We start from the raw sequence: 25,138 nt of genomic DNA on the forward strand, positions 1-25,138 counted from the left end.
TAACTTTGCATTCACGATTATTTAAATAATGAAAACTCGTACCAAAATAACTGTTCATATTATATTTATGTTAAACTATACGCTAACCTTGATAATAAGGAATCCAATAATAGTATTTGCCAGGTGATATCCTTCAAAGATCTTTCTATATACTCACTTAAAAGCAAATACATTTTATAAAACATGCACAATCCAATTTGTTTTATCTCCCACCACCATGATGAGTGAGAAACTGTGCGAAAGCCTTCCCTATTCATTTCCTTAATCATAACACATCAGGCCGTAAATCCTATTAGCTTGTTCTGCAATCCCCAATATATAGGTAGGTAAAAATAATCCCAAGCTTTGTTCCCATTTACGTTATGCATAATACGGAAGTGGGTGTTCAGGGGATGGAATGCTCCAAAATGTAGTAATTGCCTGAAAACCATTATGAAACCATACACTCGGCGACAACCGGTTAAAATATAAAGGTGCACGCATGCACAAAATTTAATTGGGGCGGTGTGGAATATTGGTAAAATCTAAACCACATAAAACACAAGAATCATAAATTCAATTTCAAATTAAGTTCCAAATTCATAGTTAACACCATCCAAAGTCAAAATTCTTTAGCACAAATTTTAACGAAGGGATTTTTTTTTCCATTCATAAATCACTCAAATTAACTCTTGGATGCTTGCTTTTCTTTAGCCTTCTGAATCTTCAATACCTTCTTCACAATCTTTTGCTCCTCAACGAGGAAAGCACGGATAATCCTACACCAAATATAAATACCCATTAAATTTACTTCAACTAACTGCCTGCTTGAGCAACTCCACAAAAATAGTTAACACAATTCCCAATGCAAGTTATGTAAGAAGGAGATACTTTTCAACTGTGCTAGAATGGAGGTTTGGATGCCTACACAAACAGGTCCTAAGAAATTTTGAAAACAATCATTTAATGAATTTCCGAGTAACATACCTTTCTCTAACGGCTCCTCCAGATAATACACCTCCATAGGCCCTGTTTACTGTCCTGCGGTTCCTAGACAATCTAGATCTCTTGTATTCAGCTGGTCTCAAGTGTGGAATCTGCAGATTAAGTCTGGATCAGAAAATCATGATAGGAGAAGGCACAATGCTCGCTACCATTACTTAGGACGTGTTTGATTAAACAACCTAATTATGCACTTATTCATCAAGTTCTAACTAAAGGAGAGCTTATCTAAAAGCTTGATTGTGAAACTTCATGAAATGAAATAAAAGGAATGTATTGAAAGGTTATAAGTCACTTCCATAAACTCTACAAAACACCCCTTTAGTCAAAATGAAGAAAGAAAAACAGAAAAATGGACACGAAAACTTCAGGTTGGCACATGCATTGATGGGTATATCTGCAGGTTATGAGCAAAGAACATCAAGGAAAAGCAAAAAAGAGATGAAAATTTTGAAGCGGAATTATAACCCACAAGCAATTGATAGGAGAGGATTACACTCCAACAGGATAAGTGGCAAAACAGTCATCAAATGATGCTTAACTCATTGATATTAATTTGTTGAATTTGCTATTTCAGAATTAGGACTGCCAACAAACACCAAAAGCATAAGAGCATTATTGCATCCATAAATCTCTTCCTCAGGAGATCAATAAACAACACTAATTCCAGTCAGATGACTGAGACAAATAATATATATTAAAAAAAAAAAAAGCAGTTCCATCCCATTCCCGGAACCTATCCTCAATAATATCCGACAAATATCTTATACACACATACCACTAACAATAAAAAATGATTCGAGTCAATTTGGCATCCAACCATAACTAATGCAGAATTAATACAACCCAGAAATTTTCAATCTAATCCATTTCAAATGACACAACATACACAATTTCACCCACAGAATAATACAAAGCATTATTAAGGGCATCCCCAGATCTCTCAACACATACATCTTGTCTTCAAGAATATAAATTAGATTCTTCACAATAACTGATCCACGAAAAAAACAAATATAATTCACATACATACCCCTTGGATCCTCTTCCCAGTGACAGGGCATTTTGGTCCACTTGCTCTCTTCTTAGTGCTCTGGTACACCAACTTTCCACCTGAGACAAAACCATTTTTAGACCCAGTTACAACATCAAACAGCAACAACAAAATCAGTTTTCGGGAACAAAGGAAGGAACATGAGAGATCAAAATAAAGCACAAAAATTGGAAAAAGAAATGAAATAAAAAAGGAAGCATACCAGGAGTTTTAACAACCCGGTGTTGGTTGGATTTGGTAGCATAACTGTGACGCTTCCGATAAGTTAGTCTCTGCACCATGTTGGTTGTTAATGGAAATGAAACCTAGAACTACAGAAAAGAGACAGGGGCGTCGAAACGAACACTAGGTATTATAAATGGAAGAATGTCTCAAAACCCTAATACCTCTCTCTATATCCCTTTCTTTATTGGGCCTGATATTTGCCTTTACCATACTAAGTTCAAATTGAAAATCTTGCCATACTGCCGGCCCAATTATATTTTTATTTTTGACTTAAAAGAAAGGCACAAATACCAAAAATGTCTTTGCAGTAGTCGCTTACACAGATGAGGTCTTCCCCCAAATTCTCACATTCTCTCCCCCAATTCCCCATTGTCTTAAAAAATAGAAATAAAAAGAATAAGATAAATAATTTATCATGTTTTATTATATTTTTTATGTTTATCTTATCCTATTAAATTAACTTGTTTAATCTTGATAATGCAAATTTTAAAAGTATATATGAACATCATTTTTAATAAGAAAAATATTATTCATTTTATAATATATAATTATAAATTTTTTATAATTTTTTGCTTCAATTATAATTCATTATAAAAAAAAATTTAATAAGATTATTATTAAAAATGAAAATTTTAATATAATTTATACACAAAATTATTTTTTGTTTTTAAAAATGTTTATATATATATATAATATAAAAATTCAAAAGGTTAAATTAACTTTTATCAAAATTTTGGTAATTTTGATATAAGAGTAATTTTGTCAATTAAATATAATTTATATTTTTTTTTATCTCAAATGTTAAATATTATTTTACATCTTACCATGTTTCGCTGTTAGTGCCATTTAGTCTCTTAATGTTTTTATTCAATCAAAAAACAAATGTAAGTTTCATAACATAATCTGCTAATTATTCGAAAGTATTCAATTTAATTTATTTTTAATTCTTTTAAAGAAACTTATAAAAATATTTTAAAAGGCCTTGAGTCAGAGTAGTTGAAATTGCATGCAAATATGCTTTACTATTTCAATAATGACCTCAATAGCATATGTACAAATCTTTCGGAATTAAACTATTAACTAGGAAAAAGCAAGAATGATGGTTCTACATGTATCCTTCGGTTTACAAAATTGATCTTATTTAGTTTACTACGACACCATGTTAATTGATCCGTAGTTATTCTTGACATGTTCAACACTCTCCAAACCAATTTCATATCCACTTGAGAGAAAAAGTAGAGCACTTGATCTGTCTCATCTTCATGATGCTTTTGGAATTTCTTCAATATGCAGCTTCCACTCCTCAAAAGCTCTCTCAATCTCTTTTCTTTCTGCAAATCCAAACAATATTAATCAAAATAAGAAAGAAAATAGAACAACCCTTTTTCAAGAAGAAAGTTGATTTACACTTAACATAAAAAAGTATGTGACTTTTGAAACTTTAATTACCTTTTGAAGATTCATTCGAATCTCCATTAGAAGCTCTGAATCAGCAGGGTCTTGCAGCTCTACTTGATTTTCTCTTAAACCTTTAAGTGCCAAGCTAGATGCATCTTTATCAGCTCTTATAAAACGCCAAATTGTTCTGATGGATTCTTCCAAGATCTCCACTAACCTGTCACTTGTTATGGCATCTTTATCTGCCTCTCTTTTTCTGAATTTCCTTTTATCCTTGGCATTGTCTTCTGCAGCCAAATAAGGTTCTTTAACCATGAGGAACTTTTTTGTCTCATATAAGAAACTTTTTATATGGTCCCTAATATAACACTATGAAAATGGGCACGAAAAAGTACCAACTAAATTCCATTTTGAATAAAAGACATGAAAAAAAAAAAAAAAAAAAGGTAACAAGAGACTCTTTAACTCATTCTTTTTAATACACCTCAAATATTGATTAAAATTTATCAAAAATCATAAGTTTTACTCTTAATTTAATTATTCTGTCTCATACTTCTGTTCTCCCAAAGACATAAATCAAATTTACATTGCTTTAAAGTTCTCACCTCTTATTACTGGAACTTGAAGAAGATTGCGCATGGCACAACGATTCCTAGCATAGTTCTCAACCCGTGGACCTTGGAAAGGTTCATTCTCTATAAACCTTTGGAGAAGCACTTGAAATTGTTGAAACTCCCCTGCTACTTCATTGAACCTTAGTAATCCATATTGGTCAGATTCCCATAACTTCAAGGCCTTCTCATATTCCCACTGAAGGAATTCCCAAGAAAGGCATAACTGCCCCACATAAACCATTTCCAAATCACTATACAATTCTCTTATGAACTTCTTCATTGGGTCAGCTTCAGTGTGTTTGCGTCTAGAAAAGCGAAAACCGCGTGGAAGAATGCATGTGATTGCTGGTGAAGTGTTCCTACGGCTTGAAAATGATTGGAGTGGGTCCTTTGACTGCAAAAATCCTACAATTTTCCAATAAACCTAAACAATATTACTGTGACTATGATTGGAGTCTTCACTGTTAAGTATAATGTAAAGCCCACTTAGATTATAAAAACATAACATAGCTTTCTTAATTTGTCATGCATTTAACTTGTTTATTATAAACGGATAAAAAACAAAAAGGCCATAGAAATATTGGGTGGCGCATTACAATCGGCGCTAGATCATTGTAGGGACTGGTTTCTTTGGAAAATTAAGCAAAAGTTAGCCACAATAAGAAAATGTCCAAATGTTAGGCAGAGAAATGGGAAATGTATATTTAATGTTCATGAATCCTTTTGATACGATCTTTTAGTTGATGTGAAGGAGAAGGTACTAAATGCTACAGAGGACAAGCATTAATACGCTCAAAGTGCAGATTATCAATTACGATATGCCACAATATATAAATTTATATTTTTAAAAAATAAGATGTAAATATGACAAAAAATATTAAGTAAAATATAACCTTTTTTTTAATAAATTACTTATATTTTATTAATTTTTAATATCTAATTTTATATTTGTTTGTTTCTGTCATCGTATTACTAGTAATATTTAATTTGTTAAAAATCTATTAGAAGAATATAATTATAATCAAATTAAATAAAACAATATATATATATATATATATATTATAATATTAATCTCTTTATGATATAAAAAAATGTATAATAAAATTTTTAAAAGTAATGTTAAACTTGGATATTGAGACAATTGTATGATACGCGTATAAAAAATTCGGCACAGATAATTTTCTCGGTGCTACAGAATTTTTCCTGTTGTAGTAGTGATTATAATAAAATAGAGAAACACTCTGTTTGACAACAACCTTTGCTACTGATTTTAAAAAATTGCAAATGAAAATTTATCTTAAAAATTATTTATTATATAAAAAGTACAAAGCGTAAAATTTTTCCTTAAATAATACCCCTTTCATTTTTAGTTCTTTAAAATCAGTCCTAAGAAAAGGCATTAACAAAACTATTAAAAACCAAAATTGAAGTGAAAAAAATATATGAATACAAGAAAACAGAGGAAAAAAAAGAGAAGAAAAGTCCAGTTGTCTCAGAATGCATTCTACTGCCATGTATTTGGGTAATTCATGCTTTCCCAGTACCCAACTAACCAGATTTAGTGGGTCCGTGCTTCTACTTTTAATGAATTAGATGAGGTAGGTTTTGATGATCATGTAAGTTAAATGAAAATTTCCATCCATTGAATTGTGAACAAGGAAATAGTAAAAAGTAAAAATTGAAAAACTGCTGAACAAAGCAAAACAAAACCAAGGTAAGGATAGATAATACTGACCTATAGCATACATCTTTTGGTAATTTAAGATATCCAATTTTCGCATTCGTTCTCTGTAGCTCCTGTAGAATTTTGGAAGCTCATTTGTGGTACTACCATGTTGCAGCTTTTCATCAATTTTCCATGGCTTCAAGTCTTCCATTATCCTTGGAGACTCAGAATCCTCAAGAATGGTAGGTAGGCCAGTGGCTCTTACCTTCTTCAGCTCCATTTTCAATTGTTCTATCAAATCTTGATGTTCCCAGAGTGTGTCAAACCGATTGGAATCCTCAAGATCAAAAGTTGTTAAACTCTGAGAATTGGCTTTCAAAGATTGTTCAGCTTTTGAGTTGATGTTTTTGCTATCTTGAAAATTGTTAACTGAAGACTTTTCCATCCTACACTCTTCCTCCAATTTTTCAAGTTCATCCATTATGTCCTCATCTTCCTCTTCAGCAAAATCATCGGGCTCATATCCAACATCCAGATTCTCAAAGTTTTTCTCATCACCAAAGTCCAAGTCTTCTTCTGTTAGAGCTGCATTTTCTTCTCCATTGCTTCCCATTGTATCAATCTCAATAGTGGTTCCAAAGTCTGTGTCAGACAAAAAACCATCATCCACCAAAGAACTGAGAGAATCTGAGTCTGAGCTTGAACAGATAAAATCATCTTCAGAAAGAAATTTGTTAACAACAGGTTCCAGAGGTTGTTCTATATATTGCATAGCTTTGAAATTCTTTGACACCTCATCTTCGTGTGCACTTTTCATCAAACTGTCTAGAGTTTCTGCATTAACCCCACCTTCACAATAATCTGGCATGAGCTTCCTCCTAGACAAGAACCCCAAATCATTTATACCATGACTTTGCAATGGAACATCATCATTTGAATGAACAAAACATTCTTTGACAGTGAAATTTTCAGCTTCTGGTTCATCCAAGAAGTGGCTGAAACTCTTGCCTGACATAAACTCATACTTTTTGGTGCTAGCAGAAACAGCATCATCACCCCCTTTCACAAGTTCACTACTTTCACTATAGCTTCCCTTAACTTCTTCATCGTAATTGCAATCCCAACTTTGATATTGGAATTTGAAAACCAACTTTGTCGTTTCCTCTTCTTCATGATCTGAATTCACACTATTATCAAGAGTTTCAGTACAAAAACTTTTCATGGATTCTGCTTCTTTCTGGCTAACATTAGAATCACTTTGATCGCTTTCAAGTAAGAGAGTATCATTTGATACCGCAAAATTTTCAGAATTCAACTCGGCATCTCCAAAAAATTCAGTGTTTGCCTCAGAATGAATAGACTCAGCTTCCTTATTGTCATGTGAAATCTGAGAAGAACAAACTTGGTTCATTGCTTCAGGACTATAAAATCTGAAAACCAAAAAAGAAGAAAGAGATTAAACTGATAACTGACGGGTATTGAACCTTTGCAGTGGGAAATTCAATACCTCATGAATGTTTTGCTGAAAACCCAGGACAGAGTTTGCATAACCTTAGAAAGAAAAAGCCAGAAATACCCGGAAAAAAGATCCATCTTTCGGTGAAAAAATGCTTTCGGAGAACCCATGTTCACCGAAAAGGAAGTGGGTATTTCACGCAAAACGCGTCAGGGAACGAATCCATGATCAAGTTCATTCCTTTTGAAGCAAAACAGGGGAAGGAGAAACAGGGAAGGGTCATGCAAACTCTGATTCGCACTTTGAAATTTTTCATGAAAAGGAATGGGACCTCACACCTGCACGGACAAAGATATACGTACAAACCGAGTTTTTTTCACCGATTCAGCAGAGGTTGAAGTGTTACCTAATTAGTGAGATTCACATGGGAATGGAAGCGAGATAAGATGAGAGAAGAAAAGAACATGTCAGCGACTTGTGTTTGAGCGGTTGCTTAAAACCATGGGATTGTGTTTACTTTGTACCGTTATATCATTTCATTTGGTTCAGCAGAGAGAACAAAAAATTGGGTTAAATTGAATGTTTACGTCTCATTCTATTGCAATTTCTTAGGCTGAAAAATCAAAATATGTTTTTGTCTTTCAAACATTTATAAGGTGGGGGAAAGGGGTGTAGGGTGAATGATCATATTTAATACGTCTTTTTTGGATCCGTGGAAAATTCATTGGTTTGAAGAAAAAATCCACCCAGCGTGGCTACGTGAAAAGGACCATAAAGTAAACATCCATTTTTAGGGTTTCAAAATTCCCACTTCCGTATTTATCCTACAAATTACGCAACACTTGTTTGCTCGACATAAAATTAAGATCATGGTAAATGAACTCTTACTTTACTCATCTCTAAAATGGATCTTATTGGTACTAATTAATTATAGAAAGTATTTAATGTTTTATATTGCTATCTGAATCACTTAGACAATTTTAAAATTTTTATTTATTTCTTTCTTTTTTATTGTTTTGGTTTAAATAATAAACATTCTTTATAATTAATTTTTTCATAGACGAGGTTCCTACTCAATATCTTAAAATAAAATTAAGCATGCACCACTTAAATCAATCGTCATTCATTTTTTAATAATTTTATAATACAAATTTTCATTTTAAAATCATTAAAATTTTGTAGAATTTTTTATCATAACATATAGCAGGGCGCGTGAAAATAATTTTGACAGTAAACCGAAGGCATGAGTAAACAATAAGCCCCATAAATGAATGCAGTTGGGATGAACCCCTCGAGCGTAGAAAATTAGAAATCACATCAATGAAGAAGAGGGATAAAACCAGTACGTAATTTGTGAAAAGGAAAGTAGAATATAAGAGTGAAGATAATCATACCTTTCTTTTTCTTCGAGATTTTTTTAACTTCCCTTTGAGGGAAGAGAAGTGATGAAGACAAGAGGAAAAATATTTATAATTCTTCACCAAAGTCAAATTAACCTTGTTCTCCCATAAATGGAAATTTTAATTCAAAAATAAAACCCGGAGTCATATTCTCCACTTTGTACACCACTGAAAAGGATATTTTGTTAACTGTTTTTAATGGTAATCATATTTTATAAATTTATGCAGATCATATTGTTTAAATTTGGAATATAAAATTATAAGAACACCTTTAACAAAAATAAAGAAAATAAATTTAATATAAAACCATATTTTATCTGCGTGAGATAACCGGGTGTGTAATATATATGTATTATGTTTTCTGGTATGTTTAAAATTATAATACAAATATTATTATGTAAAAAAAATTTACAAGTAGTATTAAACTAGCTAGATGATTTTTTTTTAACTTATTAAGTATATTACAAATACAGTACTACTAGTAGAGTATTAAGCTCTGTATAACAATACACTTATTATCATAAATATTATTTATAGAAAATAATCTGGTTCTTGTGTAAGATTCGAACTCAATATTTTATATGAGAGGATTAAACATATAATCTTTAAATAATCTTTGTAGGGAGGCTTACCATTGTACCAACAATCTTCTCGAATTAAGCTTAGAAGAGTCTTTGCATTTTCTTTATTTTGATGTGGCTCTTACCACATTGCTTCCTTTTTTGTGTCATAATGTTATAGGTATAAAGTTTTTTAAGAGTTATGTGTAGTTTTCTTTTAGGCTGTTTGTTTAGCCCCTTTTATCAGAAAAAATAAAATCTATCCAATGATAAAAACAATAAAAACATTGAACCCGTAATAAAAACAAAATAAATTTTTTTATCTCCATTTGAAATTTAAAATATAACATATATTTATTTTTGTAAAAATTTTATATCAAATATCAAACCAAACACAGTCAATTATAATTTTACCCGAGACATTAAAAGAATATAATTTGAAGGACATATTTTCTCTCACGTTATTTTATTTTCTATTTTAAATTGGTTTTTTGTATAATTTATTAAAAGTTTAAAATAGAAGAATATTTTATTTTTCATACTTTTCCTCTCTTCCTCTCATAACTTGTCTTCAAAATACACACTTTGGTGGGGCAATTTGAAATTGTAACAACATTTTGAGCTCATATATAGTTTTATCTTGCTATTTATCTTTTATTCAAGTGGAAGTATATATTCTATATGATACAAGACATAAATCTATATTTGAAACGAGATAGTATTATTGTCAATAAAATAGTACTGTTAAACTCTGTTTAGAATAAAAGAGATTGTTTTGAACTCAAAAGGTTGCTTTAACATACGTCTCGGTTTCAACACTTTGGAATTATCCTGGGCCGGTACAAGCGGACAACCTAACCTTAGGAAGATTCTAACCAAAAGAAGACAAAACCTTAAAAGGTACTTTGAGATATACGAATTATGAAATAGGTAGAGGAGCAGGTAGGCCAAAATAGACACCGTATCAAAATGGGGAGCAGCCAAATATTGGGTACCATAATTTTGGTCCAATTTGAATTAGGGTAATGTATGTAGTATATACTAGTTGGGTTGACAGTAATATATGGGCAATCTTGATTAATTCAATATCTTGAACATGCTGCATCCTGCATGCAAATGAATTTTGAAATCAAATGAAAATTTTATTCTTGTTGCTGACACACGCATTGCCCCTCGTGAAACCGCGTTCCATGACATTGGTCCAAATACACAACATTGTTCCAAAGAGAGAACAACAACATGGGTCGCCTCAATGCCCATAATACAATTTTGCCTTACTGAAATTCAACGATGTCGGAGCTTTCTTGTGGGTTTATTCTTTTCTTCTTCCAAGCACGGGTCAACTTTTCTCACCTTTTTGGAGTTCTCGTTCCTTCTTTTAGTTTTCTTCAAACGTGTGTGTTCACAATGTATATATTTTTTATAATTTTTAATTATTTTTATTATGCTTTATCTTTAGACACATGTTTAAAAATGTTATTATTATTGAATTTGTCTCACTAAAAATCTCTTAATATAAAGAGGGAGAGAAAAAAACAAAGAAGCTGGGGTGACAGGGTGGCGGATTTTGGCGCCATTGTAGGTGGGAAATCAATTATATGAATGAACGTCATTCTTTCTAGATGAAAACAATTTATTCGAGGAATTTTATATTGTTAAATTTGAATCAACTGCAGCGGGAAAAATACAAAAGGTTTTCATTATTATACATTCAAAATATTTTATTTATTTATTTTCAATAAAAAATTATTATAAAAAATTATAAGTAAAACGTATTTTAATTTTTTTATAGAAATCATTATAATTTTTCTAACTAGTTATTCATTCAAACAAGACTTTTAACTTTCTTAATTTTTTTAAATAATACTCAAATTTCTTTATTCAACGTTAGATATGATGAGATATAAATTTTCAAATTATTAATCAAATAATTTTTATTAGTTAAGTTTTTAATATTTTCAAATTAAAAAATTTAGAATGTATTTATTTTTCTATTATTAACAAAATATTTTTTTAGTTAATTTAATTTTGAAAATATTGTACTGTTATGTTTTATATGTGAAAACTTCCACATAACTCATGGTACTAGTTAATACAAAAGTAGCTGATGACAATATTTTAACTTTTAGCAATAATAAATCATTTAAATGACCTCAACTTAAAATTACAACCACTTCTTCCATTTATTCTCTTTTATTATTATTTTATTTATGGTTCAAAATTTGTGGTGTTTTCAAAGTTTAAGATTAATTTTTTTTAACTATATCCTTGTTTAATATATTTTCTTTTTTTACTAACAAATTTACCATTTTTTTCAAGTTTACAGCTTTGATTAATATTATTTTCTTAATATTTTTCCTCAACATCATTAAGTCACCGAATTTTTTAAAATTTAAAGTTAAATTAAAATTTATAGAAATTAAAAAAAATAGTCATGAATATTAAATAATTAACAAGTTAATCCAAATTAAATTATAAAAAATGATTTGATTTTATTTTTAAATTAAATTTGCATAACTTTTTATGTAAAACTTGGATTAAATTGAACCGTAAATAGCACTACTTAATTAAAAAAAATTGGCTAATACACTACACATGGACTTTACTCTCTGACTTTCAAGATATGCCACTGTATTAAACAAAAAAAGTTGATTTTGATGGATCTAAACCATTTATTCTTATTCACTCCACCGAACTTTCTGGTTTCCTTGTAGCTATCTCAATAGAACAAATTGAAATTTACAACTTATGGTTGATATGGTTAAAGAAAATTATGCAATCAATTAAATTGAGATTAACGCTACACAATAGAAATAATCTCGCACAGTTGAATCTAAATTTGATATATATATGTTTTGGTACTTCAAACATGTATAATTAAGAAATCAGAGTCTAGTTTCACACAATTGAATCTAAATACGGGCTTTGCTCTCGAACTCTGGCACGGTGAATTTGGCTTAGTGTGTTTTTAATTGATAGAATTTTGTAGGTTGTGTAGGTTTTGTTCGATGGAGTCATTGGATTGAATAGAAAGGTAAACTTAGGTAAGAAAATGATTATTTTATAAAATCTTATATATAATTTGCAAGACTAAATTAAAAATAAAAGAATGATAAAATATTATGATATGACACTGTTAAAACATAAGTTATAGTTTTATTGATCGTTAAATGGTATAAATAGATTACTTTCACTGTTAAATAGATTATTCTACAATGATACGATTTAATCTGCCACAAAGGATTCTAGTTATGTGATTGTATATTCTTTATAATATTAATTTTTACATCATTATGACTAATATTGGAGAAACCAAAAACTAAAGAACTTCCTATTCCTATTGTAAAATGTCTCCTATAATTGGTGAATAATCTGAGATCAAGTAATTGCAATTCATCTTCTGGGAACTTTTAAGAATTCTTTTTTGTCACGGGAACATAGGATATAGCAGAAAAAGTGTAGTTTAGACACCAAGACAACGTTTGGACCACTTGGCCCAAACGCATTTTAACATAAAAACATAGCAGAAGAAGGACGCATGGTGTCAGCTTGTGGACCAAAACTGAAACGGACGCATGATTTAAACTGAAACAATTTAGATGAGAGGATTACTAAAGATATTTTATATATATAAAGACTTGAATTTAAATTTTTTTTAAGCAATATTAAATTATTTGTCACTCAGACAAATTTTCATCCGTCTTTTTTTATTTTTATTCATTTGGTTCTCCGATAAGTTTATACCATTTGTTTCTAAATTTTTAAAAAATCAGCCCCTAGAGGCTATATGTGTAAAACAAACATAGTGGCGTTTCCGACTGTATTTGTCGTCAATAAAAATCTCAGCCAAAATCCAAATAACACACTACCCATGCCCTGTATTTTAGGCCCAAAAAGCAAAATAAAGAGCCCAAAACCACCTATGCCAATTATTTTCTGATCCTGACCAAAATATATTTTTCTGATCCAAACCTACGCAAATTGTGTTCTTAATTTATGAACTTTTGAAACCAACAAAAAAATTATTTTAAAATTTTAAATTTTAAATTTTAAATTTTTTATTTAGTTCTTTTAATATTTTTTTCCCTAAAACAATTGACACATGGTAACCTCTTATTCAGAATTGTTAATGAGAATGATCAAAATTAAAAGTTCACAATAATGTAAGACAAAAATTGGAGGGGCTTCTAATTAAGACTTTTAAAAAAATATAGAAACTAAAAATATATTTAAACATAAAATAAAACACATTTTAAGGTACCAAAAATGAAAACCAAAAGGAAACACTGCTCTTGACCAAAACAAAAAAAAAAGGATTTGAATTTTCTCATGGTATTGAATAAATTGATATAATCATGTTAGATAGGAAAATACACAATTTTGATCAAATTTATTTAGTAGATTCTATAACCAATTGTGGTGAGTCTCTCTTGGTACAACATAATCATATAATGTCAATTAATGACATGAGAGGATCAAAGTTTGAAAAAAAATTGGTAAAAAAAAGAAGAAAATAATAATAAAAATAGAACAACCCTTTTTAAACCTCTTGTTTAGGGAAGGGGAATAGAGAATATGCCTGACTTGATTGAAGGGTGGGTGTTATTTATGGTGAATGCTGGGTTGTAGGGAAACACCACTTGTGCACCATCGTTTTCACTTTTTGGTATACAGGTTTTTTTTTTTTTTTTTTTTCGACAGCACCAGGAACTCTGTATACACAGAACTATTTGATGCTGTAAACAATTGTCATGTTTCATGGAACTTTGTATGTACAGAGCTATTTAATTACTGTTTTTCAAAATCAGAGCCTACAAATAAAATTATATGTATATTGTCTAACTTAATTATATAGCGGATTACAAGCTTTAATATGATGGAAAGCATATTGATATAATGTGGAGCACAGCTATAACGCCAGCAACTCTATATTGTATGCAATGACAGATTAAAAGTCGTCCACTTTGACTAGTCATGAAGATATATTGGTGGTTTCCTCACTTCTAAATATAACTTAGAAGGGTCCATATATGATGTGATGGATACTGGGTTATCAATAAATACAATCATAATTTTAAAAATCATATCTAAAATATTTTCTTTAAATAAATAAAATCTTGTGTATAAGATCAATATATGGATTATTATTAATTATTATCATAATATATATTTCTTTTAAAACATGTTATAAGTTTTTATGCCAGTTCAAAATTTTACCTAAACATATTCGTACATAATGTTTGGTTGAAAGAACTGGGAGTATTTGTTTGTATTAAAAGTTGTGATGTTGAACTACATTTCTTAATCAGCACTCTTAAAGCGTTGATTAACATTTGTCTTAAAAAGTATATGAAAGAAAGGACCTATAAGATTCTTCATCATGGGTAGTGGTCATCATCGATCGAATAGATGCGTTAGAAGCAAGGCAAAGGCAAGGGAAGCAATGGGTTGATTTTGAATGAAATGCTTAGATAGGGGGTGCTGATGACTTGACAAAGAGGGCAAAACATAGTGAAGAGAACCCAAAAAAATAATATATATTGCGGACCAAACGACGAAGATGGACTTTCAGCCATGTTCATTAATGTTCTGATCTATACAATAAAATGATAAAATCATTAATGAGCAATTCTCTGTCTATTTTATTACAAAAATATAGACAACCAAAACATATATCTTTTTTTCCTATTTCTAAATAGCATGGCTTTTTAATTTCAATCGTAGTGTAATACTAAAACACTTTAAAAGTTAATTTTTTAACTGATTACTTAATAAACAATTTATACATAAAATGATAAATTAAAATATGTGGCAACTTACTTTTTCCTGATAGAAAACAAAAGGTTACTGATTTTATGGAAAAAATTTGCTTCTCTGTTCGAAATGTTTACAAAAATAGTTGTAACATCGGAATAACATTTTGTATCATTTTATAACCAGTTTTACCTCAAATTTAATAAATGACATTTTGTTTTAGTTCAAGTGATGTAACTTTTTTTCTTTGCCTTTTGATCTTCATATCCTCTATTAAATGCCTATTTGCCCTATTGGAGAAGTTTTGCTTGATAAAATTCCAAGGACATTGACCCTCGTTAAGTTGACCTTGGTGAAGGCCTTAAAGCTTCTTGCTCCTAACCACAATTATTGCCGTTACAAATTGTTGGGATTAAACACCTGCTTTAATAGCATGAATCTTAAGGTTGCCATCATTATCGGGAAAACATGCATGTTCTGCATCTTTAATATTTTGACAATGGAATGTAATATCTTTTGCTCAACGCTAACATATATAGTACCGCATCAACAAAGAATTAAAATAAACGCTTTTTATATGCAAAAATATTAGACTAATTATTTTAAAGATATAATTTTGACTTTCCTTTAGTGCAAACTGTTTTTAAATCGTTAATTTCTCTACTCATCTGTTGTATCAAAATTAACTTCTTCCATTATAATTTGATTTTGATGAATTATTACATCATTAATTTAATATAGATACATCTGATAAAGTATTTAAGCTATTTCAATTATGACAACCCAAAGATATAGTGCCTAATGTAAGTCACTAACAGCTGGACTTGCACAATTTTATACCTTGTAAGTATTTTTAATCAGATCAGATAAACAATTGTACGTAAACCCTAAAATTAAACTATATATGTGTGTGTGAGTTCATTTAGTCCTGAAAAGTAATTGCTGCTTGTTTTGTTTCAGCTTTGCACTTGGATAAGCAAATATAGAGAGAAGACACTTGGAGGTACTTCGACCCCTCAGCCTCTATGTATATGCTCACGTTTGTATAAATGAGCAGCACCTGTAACACATTCTCGAAGTGGGCCTTTGTATGGGTGCCTACTCTTCCAAATGTCATTTATGAGATTTATTATGAATATGTTTTCAATGTATAAACAGTTTGAGGTGGCTTTGTTTTCCATCACTGATTCATGACCCTTAATTGTTTAGAGTCGACATCCATGCATTGTGCCATTATGTTCATGGTCTGTATGAGGGATGATGAAGTCAGTCTATTGATTGGCCATGCATAAACAGATCTTGACCCTTTGATTGATCATAAATAGTTCTGAGGATTCCTACAGTACCAAAGTCTCTTTTGCTTTCTTGACATTTCTTTTAAATTCGACGTAATTTATGAATTCATTCGAAAATGCAATTTAATTAAACGTTTACATAGCCATTTATACTATATATTTAACTAAAAAAATTTTAAAAAAAATTTAAAAAAAATTATTTTAAAAATTTATAGTAAATACTATACTAAAATGAGTTAAAAAGAATTTATAACTGTCATAAGTTATTTTTCATAATCTCTTCATAATTTTTTAAAACAGAACCTAATTTGATATTTATACTATTATTATTTGTTATTTAGGATCAATATTGTATTAGTTGTTTGCTGTAACATTAATGTTAAAAGATATCGAGTAAACTAATAGATTAATAAAAATACCGGTAATTCAGAATTTTTTTTAACACATAGTAGTTCTTAACAATTGTTTATAAAAGTGATGATAATAAAATAATAAATGAACGCTCAGGCTTAAACATTGAAAATTGCACACGATTAAATCTCTAAATGTAAATTAAGTATATTTCACAAACAAGATAAACATGATACACCTAGAAACAATATAATGGCGTATAATTTCAGTTGCCCAAATCATAATATTCCATTCATCCAAACTTATTATTCTACTTAAGCAAAGAGAGATGATAGATCTCGAGTCAGTTATGGTCGCTATCCAAAGCATTATGGTACAATTTAAGTATAAATGCAATTAATTAGTAATTTAGAGATAAGATAGTAAAAGAAGAAAGGATTTGGATCATTGAGCTCACTAGCAGGTGAAGAAGACATAAATATAATGGCGATAGCTTATTAGGCTTTTGCAAAAGTCAGCTTTATCTCAAATTTACATTTAATGTCTGCTGGGGTTTATAGACTTTTAAAGCTGAGATAATTGAGCTTTCCCAGCGCAGCTACATTGAATGCCACGCGGTTTTGAGAGGTACAACATAGTGGTATTGCCCCTGCTGAGGTGAATAATTTTGCCTCACTCTTTGAGTTAATGCTATTGCTGCAACTTTTGACTCTTGCCTTCTTTTTTTACTTGTTTAAGTCAGCTTCCTCTCACAGCCCCACCATTAATCCTTTACCCTTTCTTTTTAGCTATAAATGTACATCAACCAAAGGTTAGGCTTTGACACTTTCCTTAGAACCTATTATCAAGTAGTAAGGTTAGAGAAATAAAAGAGAAGATATCATCACACATATAGAGGAGAGGAAAACGACCCATTTTCCCTGAGAGAAGAAAGGGTAGAGAAAATTAGATAGATCACAAGTATAAAGGCGGTGAAATAAAAGAGAAAGAAAACAAGGAGACATGGGAAGGCCACCTTGTTGTGATAAAGAAGGGGTCAAGAAAGGGCCATGGACTCCTGAAGAAGATATCATATTGGTGTCTTATATACAAGAACATGGTCCTGGAAATTGGAGGGCAGTTCCTACCAAGACAGGTTAATTAATTAGCCCCCACAATCTCTTTGGTGATTTTGTAGATTGATCAGTATAATTCCTTGTCCTCTCTCTTGGATCATCTTTAGGAAAATTGTGATCCAACACCGTCATTTTAATTGGTCATTTCATCATTTTGGTTTTTATAGTTTTACGTCACTTGATCTGATTTTTTATTTTTATTTTTTTCAGGGTTATCAAGATGCAGTAAGAGTTGCAGACTTCGATGGACGAATTACCTGAGGCCAGGAATCAAACGGGGTAACTTCACAGAACAAGAGGAGAAGATGATAATCCATCTTCAAGATCTTTTAGGAAATAGGTAAAAACCAATCTTCCAAGCACCTACTTAATATGTATGAGTTTTGAAGATTTATTTTTTGAGCTGTTTTGTGTATTTTAATTTGGAAAGTTCTATTTATGCTAAGCTGGATCACATTGATTATGGCACAGATGGGCTGCAATAGCTTCATACCTCCCACAGAGAACAGATAATGACATAAAAAATTATTGGAACACTCACTTGAAAAAGAAGCTCAAGAAAATGCAAACAGGTTGTGATGGTACTTTGGGAGACGGGTTTTCAGCATCAAGGCAAACTCCTAGAGGTCAGTGGGAAAGAAGGCTTCAAACTGATATTCAAATGGCAAAGAGGGCTCTCAGTGAAGCTCTTTCACCAGAGAAGCCATCTTCTTTATCTGCTTCAAACCCCTCTAATAGTAGCTCCTTCTCTTCCACCAAACCAACCCAATCTTTGTGCTATGCTTCAAGTGCAGATAACATAGCTCGTTTGCTGAAGGGTTGGATGAAAAATCCACCAAAGTCCTCAAGAACTAACTCAGCTGTGACTCAAAACTCCTTCAACAACTTAGCTGCCGCCGGAGCTGATACTGCCTCTAGTGAAGCAAAGGGATCAAACAGTGGTGAATTGTCAGAGACTTTTGAGTCCTTGTTTGGCTTTGATCAGTCTTTGGAGTCTTCAAATTCTGAGTTCTCTCAATCCTTGTCACCTGAGGCGACTGTTTTGCAAGATGAAAGCAAGCCTGATATTGGTGCAGAAATAATGCCATTCTCTTTGCTTGAGAAATGGCTTCTTGATGAGGCTGTTTGTCATGAGAAAATTAGTTGTGGTGGTGATGCCCAGTTTTTCTAATTTGGTTCATTTCGTGACATATGGTACTCTGGAGTTTTTGCTTTCATCGGTTATAGGAAGGTCCTCATCAATCTTGCTTTGCCCTTGGTTCATGGAGGCTTGTATATTTTACTATTAACATCATTATTATCATAGTGCTATATTAGTCATTAGATCCCTCGCTGGAAAACTTGTTTCCCTTGTGTAAAGTTGATCTTGCAATGAGATCTTGCTTTTTGAATTAATTGTTCATTCATCTCCGTAGTAATTGAAGTTCCAGTTGTTGAACTTGAAATAAGGTATCGTACGTACCAATTTTATTACTCTCTTTTCAACGCATAAATATTATTCGGTGAAATTTTATGTTAATTTCGTTAGAAAAATAAATTTATTACGGCTCAATTTGGATTTTTCCCCCCCTTCTAATAATATAAATGCGTTAGAAAGAAAAAATAATGTGTTCTTGAACATTGTTTTATTTGCTCGCTCATACTTTCAAAATAAAACTGTTCGGTGGATATCTTGAAATAAGTTTCAACTTTCTGGGCGCCCCTTTATTCAATAAGCTCGATACCGATATGTGACAATTAATCATGTTAAACTTATTTCGTGAGTAATTTTAATCGTATACTTGCTTCATTTCAAAAAAAAGTTATAACTTTCATTTACAATTTGTATCCTGCATGTACAAGTTTAACATTTTTTGGATTAAATTTGTCTTAAGTTTGAAAATTTCAAGGTTTATAAAGAAAAGTTGTAAACATATAACAAGAACAGTAAACATATGAATAAAATAAAAATATGTAAAAATATTTTAAATTTATTAAGATATTATAATAATTTAAAGAATCTTGTTGGACACCAGTTAAAAAAATTTAATACGAAAATGTAAGAATACGAAACTTGTAACACTTATCAAAATATTATTAGAATTTCCAAATTAATAAGTAAGAAAATTGACAGAAATCAAACATGGTTTTGTTTATGCGATTTTTGTCGGTCAATTCGTGCGTCTTTTTTGTTTGTTTTTTGGAGTACTATTGAGCATTTGTGTAAAAATTATGATTTATCAATTCCTTTTATTAGAATTTTCATAATTTAAAACTAAAATGTTACGAAGTGAAAATCTTAAATTTAACATATGTTTTTTTCTTTTCTTTAAAATGAGTTTAACGTGAGATGTTATCGGTTGAAAATGGTCACTTCTAAATCTATTATTACATCACCGTTTTGAAAGTTATATGGCCATTTTATTATTTTTAAAGGCCAATTGATACTTTAAAATTTTTTAATTGTATTTAAATCTTAGTTGATTTTGATCTAGGAAAACAAAATTCAATAAACATGTATCATAATTTTGATAATTTGCATTCCATCAAAAGAACTTGGCTAGCAATTAAGATTTTGTAAGGGTGAGATACATGACACGTCACATCTCTTCAAACTTGACATTTTTATCCCTTCCCCTCCCATTCCAGAACTCCATCCTTAACTTGTTCTTGAAATCTTCCATTTAAAATTCTTGGATGATCCCAAATTAACCATTAAAATCATCTCACCACATTTGCCTTAATGACTACTAATTCCACATTTCACTTCTGAAAATTTTGCTCTCTCCCGCTAGCCCTCAGAGTAAAGACTTTTACTCCCTTTTATTTCTATACCCCTAACCTTACTCTTTCTATGCCTATTGCCTCAATTCCTACTTCACCAAATTTAGATCCCTCTTTGTCTTCTCCTTCACTTTTGCACGTTATTTCTCTTCTTTGTTCAAAGTTTATATTTAATGGACTACTCCATCATAATTTTTTTTCTTGCATTGTTTTTGTTTCCCTCTTTCTTTTTTTCTTAATTTCTTTCCCTTCATATCTTTTGCATTTTTTTTTTCAAAAACACTTTTGTTTGTTCCTTCACATGTGTATAATTAGCTATGATCAGGGTCATGCCAACAAGGTTGTCATTTCTGCACCAAGCAATGATTCACCCATTTTTGTTGGTGGTGTCTATGCGAAAGAATACAAACCACATCTTGACACTGTTTACAATCTTAATTGCACTACCAATTGCTTTGCTCCTCTTGCCAAAGTTTTTTGTTTGATAACCCTTGTGATGTTTGTTTGTGGTGTACTTGTGTTTTAAATTTTTCTCTATACTTTTTCTTTTAATTATGAATCTTAATTCAATAATATAATTTTGATTGTTTTAGTATATAATATCTAACGAACCTCGTACATGATAACAGACATTTTTTTTTCAGTGCAATTTTTTAAATATTGTTGGTATTATATGTTAATTAGAATTTAAATTTATCTCACTAATTTATACTAATATTTAAAAATTATATTAAAATAAGACTTTAATTTTAATAAATAAACGATACTAACAATACTTAAATACTTAAAGACCAACTCATAATTTTTTTCACACGTCATTGCTCTAATATTCATACAATGCATTTTGTAATGAATTTGCGTGCCCAGTTTTAAAGTCTCTATCAAAATTGATTGTCGTCCTTGAAAGGATTCTTTCATGTAGTAATTTAATACGACACGATCATATAAATTTTCTATACTTATCTCCTTGCTTAAAGATATTCCACTTCTTTGAAGAATATCATTTTAAAAGAATTTTTTATATTTATATAAAATTTTATATGTAGTAATTTAATACGACACGATCATATAAATTTTCTATACTTATCTCCTTGTTTAAAGATATTCCACTTCTTTGAAGAATATCATTTTAAAAGAATTTTTTATATTTATATATAATTTTAAAAGTATAAATTATATATAACTGTATTTATATTTATATATTTTAAATAGAAAAATTTATGTAAAAAATATTCAAGATAAAAACACACGAACGCAATTTCTTTAACCATTATAAAATAATTTAAAATTAATTTTTTTTATAAATAATTAGGACATTTAATATATTAATAATAAAATTTTATAATGAAATTTTTAATTAATGTTATAAAAATATTAATTAAGAAATATTTGACATACCATTGGACCAAAATACATGTCCTAAATAATTTTTATATTTCTATTACCAAAAATATATGTACTAAATAATTTTTATTTTTTTAACTAATGTTCTGATGTTATCAGTTAGCATTTTCCTTTTAATAATTTTTTTTTATTGCTTAGTTACCACCCTTCGTTGGTTTTTTATACAATGAATTTTTTAATATTCCTTAAAAAATGATATCATAATATACAGGCATTTTTTTATAATTATTAAAAAATATAAAATTATTTTATTTAGAATAAGAGATTTTTAAAAAAGTTAATTTTTAAATAATTAAAAACTATTAAAACCATACCGTGAGAGCTAACTATAAAGTTATAAAATCCTTTGTTTATTTAAAACTTTTTTTTATAATATGAATTGAGAGGAAAAAAAAGAGATATATAGATAAAGTTTAGGAGCTTTGGTGCAAAGTAAACTCTATATTAACGTACAAAGTTTGTAGTAAAGTCCATGTGGGTTTTGTTTTTTTTGAAGGATTTCTTTTCTTTTTTACCTTGATTTTTATTTAATATATATTTATTATTTGAATTCATTATTGAAAATTGACTTGGCATATACTATTATGTATTTTTATTTTTTATATATTTTATAGTTTTTTTTAACATATATGGATTACAAAATAGACTACAAATATTTAAAAGAGGTGCCTAGAAATGTTTATTTTTAATGATACAAATTATATTTTTCTATTTCATAATAATAGCAAACCAATTTTCAGTATGTTTTGCCCTCTTCACTTTATTTTTTAAAGCTTTTTCGCCCGTGTAATCAATGTTTTCCTCCATCAATCTTTTTAAAAGGTTAAATGGTCACCAAGCAAACACTTGTCCACCCGGTTTCCACTGCTTTCAGCATTTCCCTGTACTAGCAAAGAAGGAAAAAAAAACACAAATCAAATAAGATAATTTTTATAATACCTTATAAATTAATAAAATATTATATACTTTTTTATATGTAGAATAATTATTATTATTAATTTTATATTAATAAAAGAGAAATTAGTAATTTATTTAAAAAATATAAATATTTTTTAATTTTTAAAATATTAAAACAATCACAACAACAAAAAAATAAATAATACTCTCTTAAATTTTTACAAGTACCGTGGTACAAATGAGCAAAAGAAAATTATGACCAATCATTGAATTATGTTAGTTGCATCCTACATGCGTGAACTCTTTGTAACATCCTTTATATATATGTATCCCAAATTAAAAAGAAAAAAAAAACATCACAAGATACACTCGGATATAGATACATGTTTGAAGCCCCTTTTTTTTTCTCTTTCTCCCACTCATTCTTACATAGAAGTTGTAAGAACTGATCTTCGACATAAATGCCCATTAAGGTATATATTTTTTTCTCTGTTACTTGTTTTATAAAGTTATTTTAGAATTTTATTCTGGCAGTGCAAGTAACATCCCCACTGTAAAGGAATGGGAAGGAGCTAGCCTTAAGCCTCTCATGAATTTCATTATAGCAAACCAAAAATTGAAGCTGTCCAATTTCTTACTTTATACTGAATGGTAATGGGACCATTTCGCCATTCAATTCATCATCTACACCTACCCTTTCTTATACTTGCCAAGCCTAAAATTTTAATCTAGAGAGCTAAGGGTAAGTCTCACCAAATATATATATTAAAACGAAAGCAGTGTTTTTATAATCCAACATCAATGGCTAGGTGTCATCATGGCTTTCCAACGTAATTCGAACTTTATGCCATGCAACTAGCTCTTTCCAAAGTTAGAAAAACAAATTAAACGCGTAAATGTGAGTAACCTGTTGGTTTTTTTGGTCATTTTGCGTAACAAATCCATAAAAATATAGCATATCAAGTTTCCTGGTCCCACTAATTAAATGACTTTGACACTTGTACATTTCAATATTGGAGATATATGGATCCTTCTATGCACATATAAAGTCACAGTGTTAATAGATTTGACCATTTCAATATATATATAATTATGTGCTTTTTGCACTATATTTTAGAATATACACCGACTCAAGAGATATAGAAAGAAAGATATATAGAGAAAACAACTACCAAATCCTGTGCATATATATTTGCAAGTTGCCAAACTGAGCTAACTTAATAAAGACGGAATCATGTGCCGCCCAAGCCTGATCACCTTCTGAGCCCAACCCAATCTGCATTTAGTGCACCATGTGAATTCATATACTGCTTTGTTTAATAGCTTGCATTGTCATACAACACGTAATATATATGAGGAAAATTTGTTCCACAATTTTATTTTATTTTTGTGAGTTCTAGGGCTGAAATAAACTATCCAAATATTAATCTTTTAATCAGTGAATTCAATTGTTGGGGCTATGCAATTACCAAATACTTAAACTGGTTCCTGTGTTCGACAAATGTTAATAATTTTTTTGAAAATTTTTAAAAAATTTTGTCTTTGAATAACGAGGATGACGACCACGATGATAACTTAAAAGTATTAGTACAGTCAAAGTTAAAAAAGAATAACATGGGCACTTACTTGTGTTTCAAGCCCAAAAATGTGATTTTAGATTTTTAATGAACTGAGTAGAACTATTAACCGGTCGAATACTTAGTAAAATTGTCATAACTTTTATTTTAATAATTCACATGTTCGAATACTAAATTATATACATAAAAGTGTTTAAGAACTAAAGTTATACAAGCTACTACTTTTGAGGATGGAATTGAAATTTTATTCTTTTATTTAAAAATAAATGAATTGATTAAGTGTTTTGTTCATTTAAAATATTGAGCACTTATGTACAAATAGAAAATCAATGAAACAAAAGTCCAACCCATCAGTTTAAAAATAGGTGCAAATCAATTATTAAGGATCGATCTAAATTAATTTTTTTTAATATTTTTATGCAATCAAAAGCAATTTTTACGAAATAAAATTTCAAGACCAAAATCTAAAATTTCTCATATGAATTGATTAATATTTTGTAACTATTTAATTTAATGTTTTAAAAAATTATTAAAAATTATATTTATTTATTTATTATTATTCAATGTCAATCTAATTAATATTGAGTATCTTGATAAATTCAATTATCAGATGGTTCCAGAATTAATG

At 29.7% G+C, this 25,138-nt stretch overlaps 3 protein-coding genes across 5 annotated transcripts; 1 reads left to right on the top strand and 2 right to left on the bottom strand.

Annotated features, from left to right (window-relative positions):
* Nucleotides 1-41: 41 nt before the first annotated feature.
* On the bottom strand, nt 42-2,403 carry LOC113862812 (60S ribosomal protein L34). Its single transcript, XM_027496027.1, has 4 exons — nt 2,238-2,403; nt 2,015-2,094; nt 967-1,076; nt 42-758 (listed from the first exon to the last, which is right to left on the bottom strand). Exons 1-4 carry the CDS (start codon nt 2,314-2,316, stop codon nt 665-667), a joined length of 363 nt encoding a protein of 120 aa, XP_027351828.1. The 5' UTR covers nt 2,317-2,403; the 3' UTR covers nt 42-664.
* An 863-nt stretch (nt 2,404-3,266) lies between these two features.
* Nucleotides 3,267-8,028, bottom strand: LOC113862727. Of its 2 annotated transcripts, none has more exons than XM_027495877.1 (5): nt 7,446-8,028; nt 6,008-7,368; nt 4,264-4,677; nt 3,710-3,945; nt 3,267-3,591 (listed from the first exon to the last, which is right to left on the bottom strand). In XM_027495877.1, the coding sequence occupies exons 1-5, from the start codon at nt 7,562-7,564 to the stop codon at nt 3,337-3,339; spliced, it is 2,385 nt and encodes a 794-aa protein (XP_027351678.1). In that variant the 5' UTR covers nt 7,565-8,028; the 3' UTR covers nt 3,267-3,336. The 2 variants fall into 2 exon arrangements, with proteins under 2 accessions (XP_027351678.1, XP_027351679.1); XM_027495878.1 differs by having other exon boundaries at nt 3,328-3,591; nt 3,710-3,942.
* Nucleotides 8,029-17,576: 9,548 nt separating this feature from the next.
* LOC113861303 (myb-related protein 306-like) lies at nt 17,577-19,310 on the top strand. Of its 2 annotated transcripts, XM_027494038.1 has the most exons (4): nt 17,595-17,889; nt 18,080-18,209; nt 18,341-18,495; nt 18,664-19,253. In XM_027494038.1, the coding sequence occupies exons 1-4, from the start codon at nt 17,757-17,759 to the stop codon at nt 19,038-19,040; spliced, it is 795 nt and encodes a 264-aa protein (XP_027349839.1). In that variant the 5' UTR covers nt 17,595-17,756; the 3' UTR covers nt 19,041-19,253. The 2 variants fall into 2 exon arrangements, with proteins under 2 accessions (XP_027349838.1, XP_027349839.1); XM_027494037.1 differs by having other exon boundaries at nt 17,577-17,889; nt 18,341-19,310.
* Nucleotides 19,311-25,138: the final 5,828 nt, after the last annotated feature.

Source organism: Abrus precatorius, unplaced genomic scaffold, assembly GCF_003935025.1.
Source record: "Abrus precatorius isolate BTA unplaced genomic scaffold, Abrus_2018 Scaffold3, whole genome shotgun sequence".
In the NCBI taxonomy this organism is placed as follows: Eukaryota; Viridiplantae; Streptophyta; class Magnoliopsida; order Fabales; family Fabaceae; genus Abrus; species Abrus precatorius.